Source organism: Zonotrichia leucophrys, chromosome 9 (genome assembly GCF_028769735.1).
Source record: "Zonotrichia leucophrys gambelii isolate GWCS_2022_RI chromosome 9, RI_Zleu_2.0, whole genome shotgun sequence".
Classification (NCBI taxonomy): Eukaryota; Metazoa; Chordata; class Aves; order Passeriformes; family Passerellidae; genus Zonotrichia; species Zonotrichia leucophrys.
This window is the reverse complement of record NC_088179.1, coordinates 20,068,999-20,089,709: the sequence shown is the minus strand read 5'-3', so window position 1 is coordinate 20,089,709 and position 20,711 is coordinate 20,068,999. Positions and strand designations below refer to the sequence as shown.

Genomic DNA, 20,711 nt, shown 5'->3' with positions numbered 1-20,711 from the left:
GCATAAACTCTCCTACATGGCCTGTTCCCAGCAGCTATCAGGCAGTGATTTACAGTATTAAAGTAAATATTTTTCATAGCTTGCACAGCAGTGTTTGTGTTTAGCCACTTTTAGTGTGAGATATAACACATTGTTGACTGTGATGAATCCACACTGGGAAACAATAGCTTGGGCAAAGCACAGCGGTATTTAAAAAGGCTTTAGAATGAAGCAGCAAATACAGAATTGGAAAAGTATGGAGAAGATTGGGAAAAAGAAATCAGTTCAAGGTTAGATTAGATCCACCCTCACAGAGACTGTCATAGCTGGGCATTGAGTTATTGACAGCAGAAGGGAGCACAGTATTCCAGCCACTGAAATGCTTTTAAGTGTCTTCCATAATGCTGCTAGCCTTCCAAACCTACAGAAAATAATTGCAATTTTGAGAAAAAAGGATACAGCAGAAGTTCTGATTTCCATCCTAGAAAGACATATGTTGTCTCAAACTACTGAGACTAATTCTAAATATTTAGGGACTTATTCTATGGGGGTTTTAAAATCACATGTGATTTTGCCATTAGAACAAGCAAAATGATTCATATGTTCTTTGCATTTGACTGATGGATCATTGAAAAGCAAAAACCATGTGGCACCTTTTGTTCTGATGGAGGAGAACAGCAGTGGCACACAAAATAACACGAAATGAAATGGCAAATCATTGAGCCACTCCCTTTGTACAGTCTGCAGTCAAGCCATCATTGCTGTTCCCAGAAGTTAAATGAAAAGAGGCGAACTTTCCTTTTTCAGTACTCTCTCCTGAGTAAAGCACAAGAACACAAGTACTTTAACTGTCAAGTGATGATCTGCACTGGTGACTACAAATACAAAGGTTTGCACATGTTAACATGCTAAAGTTATGTTAGAAGCTGGGAAATCATATAAAGATTAATCAAGGCAGCACATCACCTCATTGTATCCCACTGATCCTCCCCTGAAAACAGCTGGTATTTTGCTAGAAGTTCTCTGCCAGAAATGGGACGTGATTCAATATTGCAGCATCAGAGATGCCTTTGTTAACTGCAGCAATCCTCAGAGTCAGCAGAATTACTGTTGAGTATAAATACATTTTCTGACAAATCTCAAGCAGGCTAAGAATGCAATCCCTTGCAATCAGCAGATGTGCTTTACATTCAGTAACTTCATCAGGATGTTGCTTTAGATTGATGGTAATTACTGATGTGTCATTTGGGGTGTGTTGTTGAGCAAAGTCCATTAAAACTCAATTTGTTTCATCAGTTAGCACCCAGCTTGCATTATGCAGTATGTTCAAAGAACATTCCCATTGGAGTTGTGAAGGTGGACATGAGGCTGGGAAAAAAATCTTCAAAATGCAATGGCACAATAATTCTGGTTTTCATGGCTGTGGTCTACCAGATCCTATTTCTGGCCTTGTAATTCAGAGCCAGGTTCTACTCCTTCTTCCATTACAGCTTTCCTCTACAAACTTTGTCTATCACTCCTCTCTTTGTGCTGTTTCCTTCTTCCTATAAATTGAGTATTGCTATTAACCTATTATTCAAGGTGAGGATAAAAACATAACGTTCTGTAAACCATCCTGATTTCCAGAGCAATTCAGGGCAATGTTTAAAATGTCATAGAAGAAAGAACAGTAATAGACCATTTCTATTTTGTTCCCTCAACCTTCTCCCTTAAGGAGCAGATCGTGACTGAAATCAAAGATCTTGGGACTTGGGTCTGGCTGTGCCATATGGAAATGTCTGACTGAGAGGAGGGAGAGGTGGCAGGTGTTGTGCAAGAGCAGCTCCAGGAGAACACAGTGTCCTCTATCTGGCTACTGCAGCATTTTGGAATTTTCTTTTTTTTTTTTTAAGATTATGATGCTGCAACAGCATTGGCAGAAATCTGCTCCTCTTAGTCTACTGAAAAGCTGTGAATTTAATTGGTTTAATAAGCCCTATTTTAATGCTGTTTTATCTTCCCAACTTCTCCTTTCCACATGTTGATTCTCTTCCTTTACACAAACCCTAAGAACACTTTCTGTTACTTCTCTCATACAGTCAAGCACAGGACTATGGTGAGGTTTTAAGCCTTTTACAGTAACAAACATCTAAAATCACCTGTTAATACTTACTGTCTGCAGTCTTTATTTTCAGATGAGATTGTCTTTAGTCCTATGAGTTCATACCTCCTACCTTCAATTCAAGGACCTGAATGAGATTTCCATCCTGTTTCCACAACTAATGACATTTCTTGGATGGGAGTAATATATTTTCCCATTGTAAATAACACAGATAGCACTGTGCTGTCCGTGCAAAAAATACTGGGTTTAGTGACAAGCTTTGAATACTTAACAAAATCCCTTGAAGGCCCAAATTCCGTGACTTTTCTCCCCTTGAGTGTCTCTTCCTGTGCAATTAAGGAGGCTGTTTTCAGTTACTTAAGAGAAATAAGTGGAGGAGAATAGAGCCCTAAGAAATGAACATTAGTTATCCCAAAAGGGACCTAGTGAGAATTGAAGCTTAAAAGGGTCTACACAGTTTAATTCATGTACCATCTGTTTTTGGGAAAATTAGCACAGATTAGATTTTCTAACTCATCTGAGGCTAAGAAAGTGCCTTTAGAACCTGTAGTATTTGCTTAAGTATTAAAAACAAATTAGCACCATTTTAGTTACTGTGTGAATCCTGTGCCTATCAGCTCCCTTTGGAGTAAGCCAGAAGAATTGTAACAGCAGAATACCAAAGTGATGCCTCTCAGCCAGCCCCTCCTTGTCATAATGTTCCTTAGCTGCTTTATGGAAATGTTTGACATTCCTGTGCTCTTCTGAGCACTGTTTTGTTAGATGTGACCATTCTGTATAAATCCAGTTATTGCTCAGGGCTGAGAATCTGCTCACTGTGACCTCTGACTGGTGTTCCTGCTCTCAGTTTGGCTGTAAGGGGGTGTTGTAAGCTTAAAGACATCTGATTTAATGCAAAAGAAACAGAAAAATATAACTCAAAGACTGTGTAATTGTATTGTATTAAAGAATTACATTATAATTATAGGATAGCTTTCAAAAAAGGAAAAAAGGGTTACATTTTAAAATACATGACAGAAACATGCAATAATTTAGGTTTTCCTGGTTCAGTTATCCCCACTTTGCCACTGACCAGATTTCTGTGTTCTGATGGCCAACAGGTGGACCAGCCCTGCTGAATGAGGCTGTTGTGATACTCTCCAAGTAGGCACTATTGAACACCAGGCTTCCTGCTGTGGACCAAATATAGGGGCAGTAAATGCAAAGTTAGCATCTTTAACAGTGTATTTACCTCAGCTGGACTCCGTTTTTCTTCCACTCTATTTGTTGCAAAAATCTTTAAATGTAGGGCAGTCTCAGTTATTGTGGGTTGGATGTACACACATTTTTCTTTTCAGAGAATTCGAGGCTCTTACTTCAGCTTCCAGTCATCTCACATACTGAATCATGTCACATGCTCAATTCTGTGAAACATCAATTATTTTATGCTACCCATTAAATATTACTTAGTTGAGACACTTTGTTGATGCTGTATGTTTGATGCTGTGCCTATGAGTGTAGTTAATCATGTGTTGATTTTACATATCTCAAAAGATGAAAGGGCTGGAATTACACCCTTGGTTTGAACAGGCAAGTTTTCTTGACTTGACTAGAATTGGATTTAGCAGAGCAATGACCCTGGTCCATCATTTTCAGATGAAGTTGGGGTATTGCACAGGACACTCCCTGCAGAGTAGGAGGACAGGATGCAACATCCAACAGAAAACTGGAGCTCTGCATTTAGTTGAGGTTGCAATAGCCTTTCAAAGAATGTTCCAATTGTAATCAGAGTAAAAATGTGAGCAAATAAAGATTTTAGGTTGGTACTGCAAACAGAGTAGGTGCTCTTGTGCTAGTACTGGTTTGGGGAATGGAATTTCAGTTGGTGAAACCTGGATATCAACACACTGATAGAACCAGTCTGTGTGTGCCCAAGTGTTGAAGCATTTTCTACTAATACCGCAAAATAAAGGTATTCCAGCTTTGCTTTTGTGGTACCAAGGAGTGAAACTCAAAAGGACTACAAGGCTTGTTCTTCTGCTACTCCAGAAACCCACTGGGAGTTAATCGGCGATTTTTCACAGGCGACATCTAATCTATAAGTATAAATTACTTTTCACTCCTATTATGCCTTAATTGAAGAGCACCAATGTGAGACTGCAATAGATGGAGCTTCAGTAATTCTAGCCTCAATTAACTTTGTGTGGATTTGAGCCTTTTTTCCTTCCTTTTCCATGGACTAAGGATAATTCTCTGACATCTTGTATTTATTGAAATTATTGCTAGAAAAGTTGGGGGATATGCATGTGATGAGGGATTCTATAAGATAATTCTGAAGACATAGGCAGGAGTTGTGTGTATGATTTATAAATGAATACATATCTTTTATGTCCTACTGTTTTGTTTAACAGCTGTACCATCAGCAGTAGCCAAATCCCTCAGGATTCTGCTGGGGAGGAAGAGTTTAATAGCAATCATCTTTTGGGTAAATGGCAGTTACCATCTCTGTAACAGCTACCCTCATCCCATCCTTGACTTTTCTTCAGCTCCCTGCCTTTAAGACACAAAATGTGCGTTGCAGCAAAGTAAAATCACAGTGAAGAAATAAAACACCTTGCTGTCTGGAATAGGAAATTCAGACACAGCAGAAAGCAAAGAATTATTCTAGGAGAGGCAGGATCCTGTGTAGGAAGAGAACAGGCATATGGTGATGCAGTTAATTCTTAGTTCCTTCATATTTTACCAGAAGTGATATATATTTACCAGAAAATTAGATTTGATGCCTCTATCTGGGCATATATGCTCTTACAAATGTTTCTGGTGTTCAGCTAATAGCAGTGAAAACAGCATAAGAATCCCACTAGCACAAGCCTGTGGATTAAAGTAGTTGTTTACAACACATTTTTGTTACAGACCTCCCCAAGTTTTCCCTCGTGGCTCAGATAGTCAAAAAAGCATGTTTCTGCTTGCTTTTAATTGGTTTGCACCTCTGAGAGATCTTTTGCCACTGATAAAAAGCCCAGAGACTCTGAGAGGTCAGCAGGTATGAAGTGGAAAGCCTGCTATGGTTTTTAGCTTTCTCACTGTTGGCCAAAGTCCTTTTCTCTAAATAAGAATATTCGCAGCGCCCCTGGTGCTGCAGCAGGGCAGGTGCGGGGTGGTGGCACAGGTAGGACAGGGAGTTTGTCACCCCCCGAGCAGATGGACAGGTTGTTATCACTGGGGTAAAGACATTGCCACGTGTTCCTGAGGATTTGCTAAGTAATAAATGGAGAATGTACCCCAAATTTACTTCAAGGAGCATGGTGAACACAGAGAGAAATCCACATGAATAACAGAGCTCCAAGAATGATGCTGATGCTGCTTAAATAGGATTAAGCTTTGCAAAGAGAGAAGGGAAAAGGAAAGGTGGAGGAAGAGAGAAAGAAGGAAGATAGAAAAGTTTTATTTCTCAGGCTTTCTCAAAACTTATTAAAATTCCCAGTACTGTCTTCACTGAGCAAGCCACACAAGTCAGATCTTGATTATTTAAATCTGATGTGTTGTTTAACTCACACATTCAAAAGCAAGGCAGGATTTTGGTGACCTCTACCTGTATTCTACTGTTCATAAAACTTTCCTGAACTGAATCTTATCTCAACAGTCACACATTTCAATGGCCTCGGGTTGTGATTTAAGAATGCAGGCAATGACATACTGAATGGAGTTCTTCATAAATTGGTCCAATGGTTAATCTTTTCTATTTATTTTCAAATATGGACATTTGAGTTCACAGTAAATTAGCACCATAATTTCTCAGTTCTGATTGAAAGACTGTGCTTCCAAATAGCTGCTAGGCTTCTAACTAGTGATTTGCATATGCAGTTTTACATGAAAACTTCTAACTTCCTTTTCATCAGCTCATGGAAAATATATTAGCATTGATTGGACCCTCATTGCAAATCTCAATCCTGGGAAGAAAAATCAAAAATTATGGTGCTGTCCCTCTAAAGTATGAATTTTCCCTTCTAGTGAAATTAAACCCATCCTTTCTCTCAATTACCACACAGTCAAAATTCTGAGAAACTGCTTGGTATTATTGGGGGAAAAAAGCATTAATATGGAGCCAGAGTGACCATTATAAAGTAAAGATGATTTCCAGGCTCAAGTCAGAAAAAATGTTCTCTGGCATGTAATAATCAATTAAAATATATTACCTAAAAGATGTGATCTGCATGCAGTTCTAAGTAGCTGCACATATCACACAGCTTATTACACAGAAAAAAATTCTCAGATATTTTGAGTAGAAAGATCTTTAAGTCCTATATGGGCCATCTTCAAATAAAGAACTCATTTTGCCCGAATCTTGAATGAAAATGGAAAGCAGAGTTTCATGGGGTCAGTTTTCATCTTTAAAACCTTGCACATTAAGAACATTGATATTTGTTAGCTATCCTCTATAAAATCTCTTCTGGGTTTGTAGCTGCTGCCTTGAGTTGTATCATCTAAAGTGAAAATTTATGGAATATTTCATGAAAGGCCAGCATATCTCAATGGCTGAGCTTGCTGCTGGAAATGGGGGTGCTGAGAGACCATAGGAGAGGGCAGATTTTTGGTGCAATGAGCTGTGGGCTGCTTCATTTTGCATATTGCACTACTTGAAGTAAGTGGGACTGGAACAGCTGTGCACTCAATCCTGGTGAAGATAAAAATCCCTCCCTCGGGGCATTGCTTTCTTCTGCCAAGTAGGACAATCAAGTGTTGGATTTGGCTGTGGACTCTTCTGTTCTCTCATGTAGCCCTTCCTTTCCGTTTGGGCTTCGGCTGAACATTTCGAAAGGATCAGTCCTTGTTTGATTTTTCGTATTCCACACATTATCCTGTAAGATTTTGGTTTGTCCAGGCTGTCTTTCAGGGATGATTTTATTTATATTTTTGTAAAAGTTCTCAGATTTTATAAGAGCACTGCTAGTGAATTACTCAGTAATATAATGTTCATTTCCTGTGAAGACTATATGCAACTTACAAATACTTTTAACCAAAACTTTAGTTGCCCTAGAGCATGACCCAGCCATATACCATAGCTTTGATTTTTACCTTGTGGAAGGCATTTAAGAAGACATTCTTTGATAGCGGTAGAATTTCTTGTGTTTTTTTCCAAAATAAGAATATTTATAGATATTGCTATTTTCTGTAGCAAACCCCACCTTTTTTCCTTGTATTTTCCAAAGAAAAGAACACATTCAAATCAAAGGTGTTCCAGCTGCCTCTTGTGTCCACCCATGCTATAATGTCATTCATCAGCTCTTAAGGCTCACTTCTCCTTTCTAATATGTGTCAGCACATATCACTTAAAATCTTGTAGAATTAGTATCTGCAGCTGTATTTCTGAGCCTGGGCTCACCTCCTCCTTTTCATTTTGCTTTTACAGCGAATCCAGAAATCTGTATTAAAGATCTCAGCTCGTGGACTGGCCCCATTGCTTATAGAGCTCTCAAAGCGTCTCTGGGATTGTTATCAGCCTTTCCTTTGACTTCAGTAAAGATCATCAGCAATAAGTTGCTGCAGAGCTGATCTCCCCTGTGGCTGTGCTGTGCTTGGAGCAGGGCTGGCAGGCAGAGATCCCCTTGGATCCCTGATCCCTCTGCCAAAGCCTGCCCCACACCACAACCCCCTGTGCAGCCACGGGATGGGCACAGGACAAGGCTGAAATATCGATATCATGCACGCAGAAAATACCCAGAATGTGAGAGCCTCCCCACAGCTGTCCCAACATGACAGAAAAGGCAGAGTGGGATAGAAGCATTGACAATGGGAAGGAGAGGCAGATACAGATTTTTCAAAGCACTCTCAGACTCCTATCATCTCTTTACTGAAACTTAAAGGCAGAGTCACCCTCTTCTCACAGCCTTCAAGGAATGATGGATTTATAATGTGTTTCAACATCTACAGGATGCTTGGAATTGTAGAATCGTAGAATGGATTGTGTCAGACCTTAAAGATTATCCAGTCCAACTCCCTGCCATGGGCAGGGAAACCTTCCACCTATCCCAGGTTGCTCCAAGTCCCTTCCAACCTGGCCTTGGACAATTCCAGAGATGGGGCAGCCACAGCTTCTCTGTGCCAGGCCCTCACCACCCTCACAGGCAAGAATTTCTTCAGATATCCACTGATTTTGTAGGCTCCAGTGACTTCACTACTATTAATTCAAAGGATTTAGTGCCCTGGGAGGGATGTTTAAAATTGCAACAGTAGACCAATGCTGAAATAGCTCATCAGAGTTCATAGAACATCACACACTTTCTTCCTTGCATACTGAAAAAAATGCCAAATTATATATTGGCAAGCTTGTGCATTTACTGATTCAACCCTGTAAATTGTTTACTTTGGTGGAATGGTTGGGAGTTTCTGAAGGCTGACTGCTGGGGCAGCAGCACTGACCAAGGAAGTCACCATCCCTGGAGGGATTTAAAAGAGTGTAGATGTGGCACTTGGGGACATGGGTTAGTGGCTGGCTTGGCAGTGCTGGGTTAATGGTCCCAAAGATCTTTTCCAACTTAAATGATTCCACAATTCTGTGATTCCTGGGTCTGAAACAGCCAGGAAAGGCTGCATCATGATGCAGCATGGTACTACACACATTTCATGGAGTTAAGCTAAAATCTTGAACTTCTGAAATCATTAATCTCATTACTGATATGTATGTGGCAGAAAGCTACAGGAGCAGACAAGAACTTTGCTAATGCTGCAATCACTTTTCTGTATATGAAATGCATTTCACACAAAACACCTGCTTGAGCAGCACTTTCAGAACACTGGCTTGTCTCATTCTCAGGCAGAGGTACGCTGCAGATGTCTGTAGAGGAATGAATGTTTTTCATGCACAGAATAGTTCATATTCTCCTACATTTTTCTTATGGGAGTTCCTAGTCCTTTTAGCCACCTTATCCCCTATCCATGACTAAAATAAGCCATTAAAATTAGGAAGTGCTGGTCAGCAAAGCAAGGAGCAGTATCCTCTGCTTCATGAATATCATATGCACATTAATGCTCACAGTGCTGCTGCCCATGTAAATCATTCAGATTACTTAGCTGATGTGAATTCTAGAGAGATGGCTAAGATGAAAACAAATGTGCTCTTTAAGTTTAACCATCTCTCTTAAAATTTGTTTATCTTGCTCACATTCCTATAGTTTAAAGGGCAGTGGAAAATTTCAGTACCTGGCAATTACCATTCAATATTAATAGAAGGTGTTGAACTAAAGTCCTAAGCAATGAATCCAGAGGGAATACAAATTCTTTCCTCAAAAACTGCTCTGTATTCTTCCACTACGCATTGGTGCATTTATACTTGTGCAATCTAACATTTGCTTTTAACAAAATTAAAGCTGGCATTTGGCTGCACAGGGAATTGTAACTGGAAACCTAGCTAAATTATTATAACACTTGCCTAAACAGGTGGGTAATATTAAAGCCTGAAATGTTACTGCTTTCAGAGACACAACTCTTGGAAAAAGCCCTTTACACGTCAGACCAGCTTCTATATGCTCTTGTGCTTCATTTTTAGAGTAGCATTTGTTGTTGCATATTTTCTCACAGGCAGATATTTTTCTGTGTGTGTTGTGCCCAGCAAGACATTCTGCCCCTGACTTCCATCCAGCCACGAAGGTCACTGGGCCATCAAGCACTCACAGGGACAGAACTCATTAGAGGCATGGTTTGGGTCTCCTGTGATGAGAAATGGCACTTTCATACCCACCAGCCTGCACCTGGCCTCTCACTGCATCACTGGCTTGTGGCAGTCCCTTACATTAGGAAAAAAATCTGTCTTGGCCTCCCTCTCTGCATTAATTTGAATTTTCAAATTAGGCCAAAGCTTAAAATAATTCAAGCTACATAAGGTTTTCAGTTAATATTTTAAGTTTCCCAAGTCCATTATTTTATTTACTCTTCAAAAATGCTGGAATCATATTAGAAAAAGATTCATCTGAATGGCAAGCAGAAATAATTACCCAGGCAGGTAAGCCTATAAAGCATTAAAATTTGTCTTAATACAAAATAGAGGGCTTGGTTGTGGCAGTCTGCATATTTGTCTAACAGACATGTAACAGAGAAATTGTCCAAATGAGCTTAATAAATCTCTTTCTTATACTCACAAAAGACCACATACTCACTTCCATAATTCTATTAGAGTCTGCTCCTCTGGAGGAGATAAAAGAAGAGATAACCTCTCCATTCAGAATATAAAATAGCAATTGTTCAGCTGATGATTGGAATATTTCCAGTAGAAGGACTTAATTATGGAACAAAATTAGCTCAATCTGACCTTTTTAGAGAATAATGCAAAACTAAGTTTTTTGCAAATGTCTTCCTGGAATAACTGAAATAAGAAATAATTTACTTCCCTCTTTTTACAAGAGCAAAAGGTGGCAGAATATGATAGCAGTGTTCTTGGTGAGATGACAATCCAAAGATAATAATAAGACAGTATGTGCAGAAAGAGATAATATATTTTAATAGACTAGCTGATACAGTTTAAAAACAGAGAAGCTTTCAGACACACAAGACCTTTGCAGCAAGAGCAGGTTTCCCTCAGTGACTCAAAATTGCAAGCTTAATAACTAGATGGTGTAATGGTTGTGTCATAGGACTGCACCAAAATGTGTGGTATCTATATCCATTACACACTGAAAGCTCCTCTTGGGATAAAGACAAAACCTATTGTTCCAATCTCTGCTTTATCTCTGTGATAAATAGGAATAAGTACCTGCACCCACAGACCAACAGGCTGGGGATGATGCTGGTGTTAAAGCATTTCCCTCCAGGTGTTTAGTTCCATGCATTTATCTGTATTGAGGCACTCCTCACTTGGAAAAGAAGAAAAAAAAAAACCCACAAACTGGAAAGCAAAACCTTATCTGTTTTATCAGTTCCATCTCTGATTTCATGACATTCTGAATGCTCCTAAGCCATGCTGATACCACTGCATACAAGAAAAAAAGGCATGAACAGGTGGTGATATTAACAGGCTTCTTATGGTTCTGAAAAATGAGATAGAAATGTTTCATGTCATGAAAGTCAACATCAATCATCATCCATCTTGTGCAGATATGGAAATCAGCCAGTGTGGTTCTTGCTGAGGAGGTGTGAGATATTTCTTTTGCATCAGAGCTGTTGCTCTGGACACAAGTCATAATTTGTTTAATATAGATGAATGAGGAGAATAATACTAACACTGCCTTCCTTCCTTTTTTTTTTTAATTTTTATTAAACTGAAAGCTCCCCCTCCTGGCACATTCCCTGAACTGAATGCAGGGTTCCTGACATCTACTTTTAGCAAGAGATTCATGAAGATTCTTTAAAAGTGGTATATTTATAGTCTCCCAAGGATTACCTATTTCCCTATCCAGCTATGAGACTTGATATGATTTGACACCAGGGGTTTGCCCTAAGGCTTTGTCTGTAATTTTAATCTGTTGCTTTTCCAGGCAAAGACTTATGGTTTCTACTTTGTTGCATATCATACAGAGTAAAGAAAACAACTTTTTCAGAAAGTTTGAGTGTTAACATTTCTGTTCAGAGTGATCAGTGTAGCTCAGCTATAATCACACCATCTAATTTCCTAATAAATGCCTTGGCATAATTCTGAGAAATCTCCTGGATCTCTTGGAAGCAATGCTGCAGCTCTGCTGAGGGCAGATCCTGACCAGGCTCAGGGAATCTGAAAGCCAGAGAAAGCAAAAAGCAAAGAGGGACTATGTGTTTATGTCACAGTTTTGGTAAGTGCTGTGACTGCTCCCTTCTCATTGCTGCCTGTGCTAGGGACTGCCAGTCCCTCTGATCCCCTGAATCAGTGCTGGCACTTCTGTGCTTAATGTGATGAACTGATTTCTCACTGAATTTCCACAGCCATACACTTAGGCAAAGAAAGGGGAAGGCTTTCCCAGCGTGTACAGCCACATTTATGAGATCCTGTAGCTCCCATAAATGCCTACATTTTAATTTTGTTCCAGCCCCTGGTACCATCCCTCAGCTCCAAGCAGGCTGGCAAAGGCAGTGACACTGGTTAGGGAGCTTTCATTAGATTTGCCATCGTATTCAAAGACATCATCTCCCCGTGTCCTTAAAAATTATTTATGGAGACAGCATTTTACTGGAGCATGAAGCCAAGAAAGAATGTTCCTGTGCATGCAGGATTGTGCTGGGGCAATGCTTTCACACAGCCATGCTCACCAACCCTCTGGCCACACAGAGCAAACTGAAGGAATGTGAAGCAGAGTAAAATAACATCATAATGATCTCAACTCAGTGCTGAGCTGTAACAGTAAAGTGAGAATGAATGAATAAATGAATGAATTCATTATGTCTTCCTTTCCTAGGCTTCTCCTGAATACCAAGGGGTTATTTTCTACAATGGTAGTGGTGCTACTTGCTCTTTATGCAGTTAGGTAATAAACATGGCAGGTTTCAGTTGTAGAAGAGTGGTTATTTTAAAGTCTAGCATAGAGTAACAATTCACTACAGATACAATGAATGAAGTATGTCGATTAGACTTGGTACATTAGGTCTGGAAGTGGGAGAATTGCTGGCCTGGCACCTTATGCCACTTTCCTCTTCCCTCTCTGTGGTTACAAAAATCAGGATTGTGACCTACACAAACAAAGCTGCTCGCCCTAAATGAAGCAGAGCTCAGCTGCTGGGGCAGGGAGGCCAACGAGCTTCCAGTGCCATTTACAGCAAAGAAGGGCTGTCAGTAGAAATGTCTCTATGCATAGGGCAGAACATCAAATGCAAGCTTGCCATTTGGAGCCAAATCAGAGTAATAATAAAGTAAAAAGTGACACATTCATTATATCCATGAATATAAGTACACACATGCACCTATCTGTATTCTTTTTAAATCCTTGCTATATAGATATATATACGCGTGTCTTCTTAGTAATGTCTTAAAAGCTGCTTTTATTGTCATAATGAAAGAGTAGGACTCCTTTGAGAGCCATTTGTCTGCAAAACTACTGTAAACTTCCTCTGAGTAGGCTGTCTGCACTCAAGAGAGTTGAATCAGTAGAACTTTGACGAGACTAGAAGACCCACTGATATCTAATTAATGTGGAAATAATTGTTGTAATCGTTGCATTTCTCTACAAAGCATGTACTGAAAAGCAGTTACACGATTTAGTGAGCATCAAATCAGTTTGATATGCAAATGGAGATATGGACTACTTCATAATGCCGGTGGTATTTAAACATTTGTTTATTAAGCTGAGAAAATTCAAAATGTCAACAAATGGGGTCCAAAAGCGATGTCTTTTATCAACAGACACTTTCTTCAGAGTTTTTACTGTACATTTTACTGTGCTCTCCAGATTACCCCCGAGCTCCTACCTTTTTGGTTTTAAGGGATCATGGAAACATTGACTTCATCCATTTAATGTAGATTCAATTAACTCAGGTTAATGGTTATGGCATGGAGCTCAGGGAGCTGAGAGCTGCTCCCATTGTTCAGCTTGTGACATAAGCTGCATTTTTGGGTGGAGAAAAAAGTAAATGACAATGAGTTGCCAGGGCAGGACCAAAGAATCTACAGGGAAATGGATTCACTGCATCTCAAGCATGTGCAAAGCTGCATCCAAGTACAGAAAAGCAACACAGACTTGATCAAATAATGTACAGAAAAACTGCATCTTATCTGTCTCCTAAACTTCTACTCTTAAAATCAGTACAATCAACAAAAAGTCCTTGGGAGGACCTTTTCAGATCCAGATGAGTGTTTTGCCTGGGATGTATCTTTGCTGCATATATTTATCATGGCCAAAAGAGTGGATATCAAATATATTTTATTTCAGGAGAAGGGTAAAATTACAAATTGTTCCCAGGGACTATGGAAAAGTATGTAGTTGCGTGATATTTAATAGCATATACTTGTGAAATCTTGGAAGATTTTAACAGGATCACTCAGAAGAACCCTTGCTAACCCCTTCTCTTTTCATTTACTTTTACAGGATTTCTGAGCACTGGGGACCAAGCAGCAAAAGGAAACTATGGCCTCCTTGATCTAATTCAAGCTTTGCGATGGACTAGTGAAAATATTGGGTTCTTTGGTGGTGACCCATTAAGAATAACTGTTTTTGGATCTGGGGCAGGCGGTTCATGCGTCAATCTGTTGACTTTATCCCATTATTCTGAAGGTAACCGTTGGAGCAATTCAACCAAAGGTATTATACAGGTTGCAAATTTTGACAATTTTGGTGTCTGCATGCCACCACCATTAGTACTATGTGATGTTCTGTATATTCTCTTTGTTTCTATGAACTGTTGAGTTCAGCTCAGTATTAAGAAACTTTTTAAAGGCTGTACAAACCTCCTTCTCCCTCAGCTCTTCTGTGCATGTTTAAATTTTGGGTCACTTTCTTCTTTTTCCTAGGGAGCTTTGTAGAAACACTTTATAGCAGACATCTGAACGGCATTTTTCTTGGTGCATCATTTTTGTCTCTTTTCTTTCCTACCTAAGGGTGTCTTTTTTGGAAAATCAGTCAGTCATGCTCACAGTAGATGAGGTCATCTATATTCAGACAGTTGTGAAAGGCGTGTTTAGTTTCTCCTGAGGAGCAGAATTTAAAGAAAACTAAAATGACAGAGTTTCTCTTTTCAGGCTAACAGCTGAATTGCTTAAAACTATTATTTTGTGTGAAGGAAACAATAACTAGTTCAGAAATCTTTTGTCTGAAACTGCATGGACTTCACTTGCTGTCATCTAATAAAAGAATGGTTGAAAGTTTTGCATGCATGATCCAAAATTGTCAAAGCATCCAAGTTGCAAATGGACTTCCTTCTATATGTTTTTTCCTATTCCATAACTAACACCTTTTCTCTCTAGTTGAGGCAGGTGGCAGGGAATCAAAATCATGCTGTTTGAGGCACCTAACTTATTCTTTCTATGATTTCTGCACCACAGTTTCACACAGTGTCTCTCATTTGCATGGCTATTGCTTATTGATCATGTTACTTTTGTCTAACTGTTTTCACATATTTTTATCTGTATTACTTTTATCAGGGACATCACACCGTGCCCTGTGCATTTAATCCTCCACTAATTTATATTGCTGTATCTCCATGGGGGACTAATTGGCTGGTCATAAAAACATAATTCTGCTGACATTAAAAGAGCTGCATTTCCCCAAAGTCATGTTACAAAGACCACTGAGGTCAATAGAAGTGAGAGATTCTTTAGACCATGCCATTATGCTTTTTTAAATGAGAGAAAAATATAACTTCTACAAGAAGAGTCAAGTGGAAAATAAGACTGTGGTCTAAATTTAAGTCTATTTTCACAATTTGATTTTTAGTGTAATCTTTTCTTCTTCCATAACTACCTAAACCTACATAGGAGATATTTAAAAGAAGATGCTTGTAAAATCAAGATGTAAGCATTACCTCACTGCACTGTGACCTGAGGGTGTCAGTGCACCATCTTCTTTCATCAGAGCTCTAAAAACCAACTTTCTCATTAAGGACTGACTCCAGGTTGAATGAGGACACCTGGTTTATCTTCCCCTAACTCTTTACTTTGTGTTAAAATCAATCTTCTTGGTGTAACATGACATCAATGCAAAATGCCACATTGACAATATTTGGACAGTCATGTGTTGCCTCTCATCAGCAAATGATACCTTGCCATATCCCAACACATGGCCAGAATTAAGCCAGGACCAGACCAGAATTTATTTGGGGAAAACTGAGGCACTTTGATGCCAACACAGCAGATCAAGGCATTTTAGAGGGGTCTGAAGAAGGTTCAGTAAAAGTAAATTTTTGAGGATTTCTTTTAGAAGCAAACTCATGCTTTGATGAAATTTGGATTAAACAGAACAACTCACCACACTCCCACGTTATGTTTCATTTGGAGGTGGTTAGATCTGCCATTAAAAAAAAAAATGAAAGAAAAAAGAAAATATAAACTGGTCAGGTTCAAAGAAGTAGTTATTTCTTAACATTTCCAAATCTCATTTTGTTTTATGTTGTTCCACATTTACATATGAAAGGTGGAGAAGGACATTTTACAAAAGCATGCAGTGATAGGACGAGGGGGAAGGGCTTCAAACTGCCAGAGGGCAGGGTTAGATCAGATATTATGAGGAAATTCTTCCCTCTGAGGATGGGGAGGCCCTGGCACAGGGTGCCCAGAAAAGCTGAGGCTGCCCCTGGATCCCTGGAAGTGTCCAGGACCAGTTTGGATGGGGCTTGGAGCAACCTGGGGTAGTGGAAAGTGTCCCTGCCCATGGCAGGGGGTGGAACTGGATGAACTTCAAGGTCCCTTCCAACCCAAACCTTTCTGGGATTCTGTGATTATCAACCAATCTCTCTCATAAGATGTAAATTCAGAAGCTCTCTTTGCTTCTGTCATGTCCCTCTGAAAGATTCCCTTGGCAGTGAGAGGAAGAATTCAGCCTATTTCAAGGTGGAGCTGTTCACAGCCTCCCACCTGCAAGTGGGCAGAGCAGCACCCATCTTCACAAAGTGCTCTCAAAATACAGATGAATATATGCAAATTATTATTATTTACTGTGGTGAGAATCTGAATAAGGGTCACAAAGCACTGTGGCCCATTGAACATTTAAATCTTCTTTCCATCAGTCTGAAGCCCATGAGCAACAACAACAACAATAATAATAATAATAATGCACATTATCATATAAAAATGTAGTTCTCCATCCTGTGAGGTACAAATTTCTGCCACGAATTCTGTGACAGAATGAAAATAATTTTTCGTACTGTTCATTTTTCACCAAATGGTTTGAGTGGAGGAATAGCTCTGTCAGCATTCTTCAGCACAAGGAGGGAATTTTGGTTTCATTTCCTCAGATGGTTTTATGGCCAAAGGACTTGACCACTTTTACTTAATCCAGCATCTGATGTTTATGTAGCACTTAGTAAGCCACAGTGTTTGTATCAGCATTTTCTTACACATAGCTTACACTTTCTGTCGTTGTTCAGACATATTTAATAAAGTAATAAAGTTAGATTTATACAATATGCAAAAACCCACACACATTATGAATTATCATGAAATACATCATGGTGAAAATTCAGCTTTGTCATTTAGCTACATTTATTACAATGCCTGGATCCTCTGTGGTAATTCTACTGACTTTGAGCTGATTTATACTAGCTCAATATCTGACCTTATAAACATGCAAATATATTTTAGCTGTTTATAGCTCAAGTTCATTCTTATTTTTACTCATATCTTGCAAGAAAATATTGTCTTGGATATGAGTTTTCATAAGTTTAAGAAAGGGCCTGAGTTTATACATTTCAGTCTCTATATCTACCTAATTTGAAGAATTTTTTTTTTTATTGGGACCTAATACAATGATTTAAATCTTTGAATGATTTAAAATTCCTGAGGAGCTTGTAAAATGTTTCCTGCCAGCAACAGATTCCAACTTATTTTTGAATGTACAGGGTCTGGTGCTGCAACAGAAGCTATAAAAGCATTTCTGATTTGATTTAGAGGCTAGGGAGGGATTTTTATCAATAGAAATATGTTGCTTATCAATGCAAAAGCCGTCTTGTGGATAATTGGAATAAATTTCTGAGGTAAGCTGAGAGCCCTGACTCCAGTTCCTCTGGTGGGAGCATCCAGCTATTCATCAAGCATTGGAGAAAGATTCCTGGTGGAACTGAGTGAGGCCAGGTGTCACTTTCAGTCCCTAAGTGACTGCACCAGAGATTGTGGAATGGCTCCAGGTGCCCATTAGCACCAGTAAAACAAAATTTTGACCCATCTATCTTAAATCAGCATAATTTTTGAACACTATAAACCATTTTGTATTACCCAGAGTGACCTATAGGAGGTAGGGTCCAGTATAAAATATTTTCCAGTAGTTTGTGCAAAAGTTGTGATACTGAAATGAATTTATGTGAAAATGAAAAAAAACCAAACTCCTCACAAAACAGCAGAAAGGCCATCATTACCTAAATACTGTCTAAATATCTATTAAATACCACCTAAATTACCTAAATATAGTTTCTGAGCAATATTTTACACAAGGTTCAGACTTCTTCTCTCTTTCAGAACCCAAAGTACCCTCCTTAAATGGAGTGGAAAAACACAAAGGAAGCACAAGAAATCAAAGCAAGGATGGAGTTCTGATTACATTGAAGCCAATAGCAAAATAATTGTATTAATTCACTGACTACAAGAGGGTGAGGCTATCATCCAGGACATGTTTTAAAAATCATTACAGAAGGGAGAGGAAAACATAAATTTTAATGCATTTTGTTATTTCTTTGGGTAGAATTCCTGGTCCAGGATGATACTTAAATCAGCATAAATTCAAGTTAAATGCACTGAAGACTTAGTGATTTACTGCAGGTTTATATGCAGTGCCAGATCATTCTCTCTCCCTTAACTGAATACCTGAACATATGTTTAAATATCTGAATTACAAAGCTAAACAGTGTAAAATACATCATTTCCCTTTTTATGTAAGTGTGATCAATATAAACCTGCCTTAAAAAAGCTCCTTACAAGAAAAGATTTTGACTTAGACACTTCTAAATTTAATAGCTGCCTGGTACCTTCTCATCTATTACTCCAGAATATAAACTTTTGCAGTGATACGCAATTTAAAAGCACTGCACCTGTCAAACCAAGTTCAATTCCAAAGAAAACATTTGAAAGTGTAATAGATTAATTTTACACGTAGTTCTATGCATGCATGCTGATGATGGCTTGAACAATACCAAAAACTTCAACCCATTTCAGAGACTTGATGGTTTTTACTCCAACCTATATGGTGCTTTAATTTTAGGAATTTTTTTTTAACCTGATAGTTTTGTCCTACAGAAGGTAATGCCACTCCTTTTTCTTTCTGAGTTTCTTTTGAAAATCTGGAGTGTATTGAGGGAGAATCATTTGCTTTAGCACATATTGCATTTATTTTTTGCACATTACCTGTAGGTACAACAGCAGTCAGATCTCACCACCCCTTATATTTAAGTACTATTAAGATTCAGGTATCTCTTCTGTTAAAGTTTTCTATTGTTTCAAAGACCACCTTTGAATCTTTCAAAGTCTGTGGCTGTTTCAAGGTCGCTTCAGTAGTTTTCAAATATTTCTCCCCACAGGACTTTTTCAAAGAGCAATAGCTCAAAGTGGAACAGCTCTCTCCAGCTGGGCAGTAAGCTTTCAGCCCGCAAAATACGCCAGGATGTTGGCTACAAAAGTTGGTTGCAACATGTCAGACACTGTAGAACTGGTGGAATGTCTGCAGAAGAAGCCTTACAGAGAACTTGTCGACCAGGACATCCAACCAGCAAGATACCACATAGCCTTTGGACCAGTCATCGACGGCGACGTGATACCAGACGACCCTCAGATCCTGATGGAGCAGGGAGAGTTCCTCAACTATGACATCATGCTGGGAGTTAACCAAGGGGAAGGGCTGAAGTTTGTTGAAAACATTGTGGATAGCGAAGATGGCATATCAGCCAGCGATTTTGACTTTGCCGTTTCTAATTTCGTCGACAACTTATACGGATACCCCGAAGGCAAAGATATCTTGAGGGAAACTATTAAATTTATGTACACAGACTGGGCAGACCGGCACAACCCCGAGACCAGAAGGAAAACACTGCTGGCTTTGTTCACTGATCACCAGTGGGTTGCACCAGCAGTGGCCACAGCTGATCTTCACTCGAATTTTGGATCGCCTACGTACTTCTATGCCTTCTACCATCATTGCCAGACAGATCAGGTACCTGCATGGGCAGATGCAGCCCATGGAGATGAGGTTCCTTACGTCCTAGGAATCCCCATGATTGGTCCTACTGAGTTATTTCCTTGTAATTTCTCCAAAAATGATGTCATGCTAAGTGCAGTGGTGATGACGTACTGGACAAACTTTGCAAAAACTGGGTGAGTACCAGATAATGAATGGTCTTGTAGGCAAACTTTGGATGGAATGGTGCTTTCCATTTGTTATTTCCCTTGGGAGTTCCTCTGTACTTGTAGGATGAATAAGAGATTAGGAATTGAGTTGGATATTTATGTTTACTGTAATGTCGCTTGGCTCACTTACATGTTTTTGGAAAAAGAGGGGAAAAATATCTTTGCAGACTTTCTGTGAGGAAATTTTAAAATATATACAAAACTAATTAAGGAAACTCTGGAAAAGTGTAAAACTAAGCATTTAACATCTGTGTAGAGATAAAATCAGCTGCATTAGTACCTGCCTTTACCCTACCACTGATACTTTCCTTCCATGAGATAGAAAATGACATAAATAATGCTTTGAATATAATACAGCTTATTTTAGTAGCACATTTTGTCTTAAATTCTCACTTCTGACCATAAAAAATGTGGCTTCAAACTTGGAAAGTTTTGCCATTTTCATTAGCTCTTTTTTTTCACTGGAATTCAAAAACCTTTGTTACATTTGCCTACTTATTTTTGATTATGCATTGCAGTGAGTTGTGCTCTGCCTTGATCCTTCCCCTCTGGAAGGCCACAGATGATTCACAGGAACAGAAATGCAGAGCTGTACGAACTTTATGCTGCTAAAAACAATAAAAAAATCTTAATGTTTTCTCTGGTGTCTCACAGACATTTGGCCACATCACCACACCCCAGGCAATCTTCCTTCAGCAGCAAAAGATTTCACTGTGA

General features: G+C 39.1%; 1 protein-coding gene across 8 annotated transcripts in view; it reads left to right on the top strand.

Moving 5' to 3' along the window:
• Nucleotides 1-20,711, top strand: part of NLGN1 (neuroligin 1) — a 324,107-nt gene that overhangs the window by 298,902 nt on the left and 4,494 nt on the right. For 5 of the 8 annotated variants that reach the window (XM_064720775.1, XM_064720781.1, XM_064720777.1 and 2 more), the window contains 2 exons: nt 14,041-14,253; nt 19,172-19,961. In XM_064720775.1, the coding sequence (XP_064576845.1) occupies nt 14,041-14,253; nt 19,172-19,961 (1,003 nt within the window). The remainder of the gene's footprint in view (nt 1-14,040; nt 14,254-19,171; nt 19,962-20,711) is intronic. The other 3 variants (XM_064720782.1, XM_064720780.1, XM_064720776.1) reach the window with 1 other exon arrangement.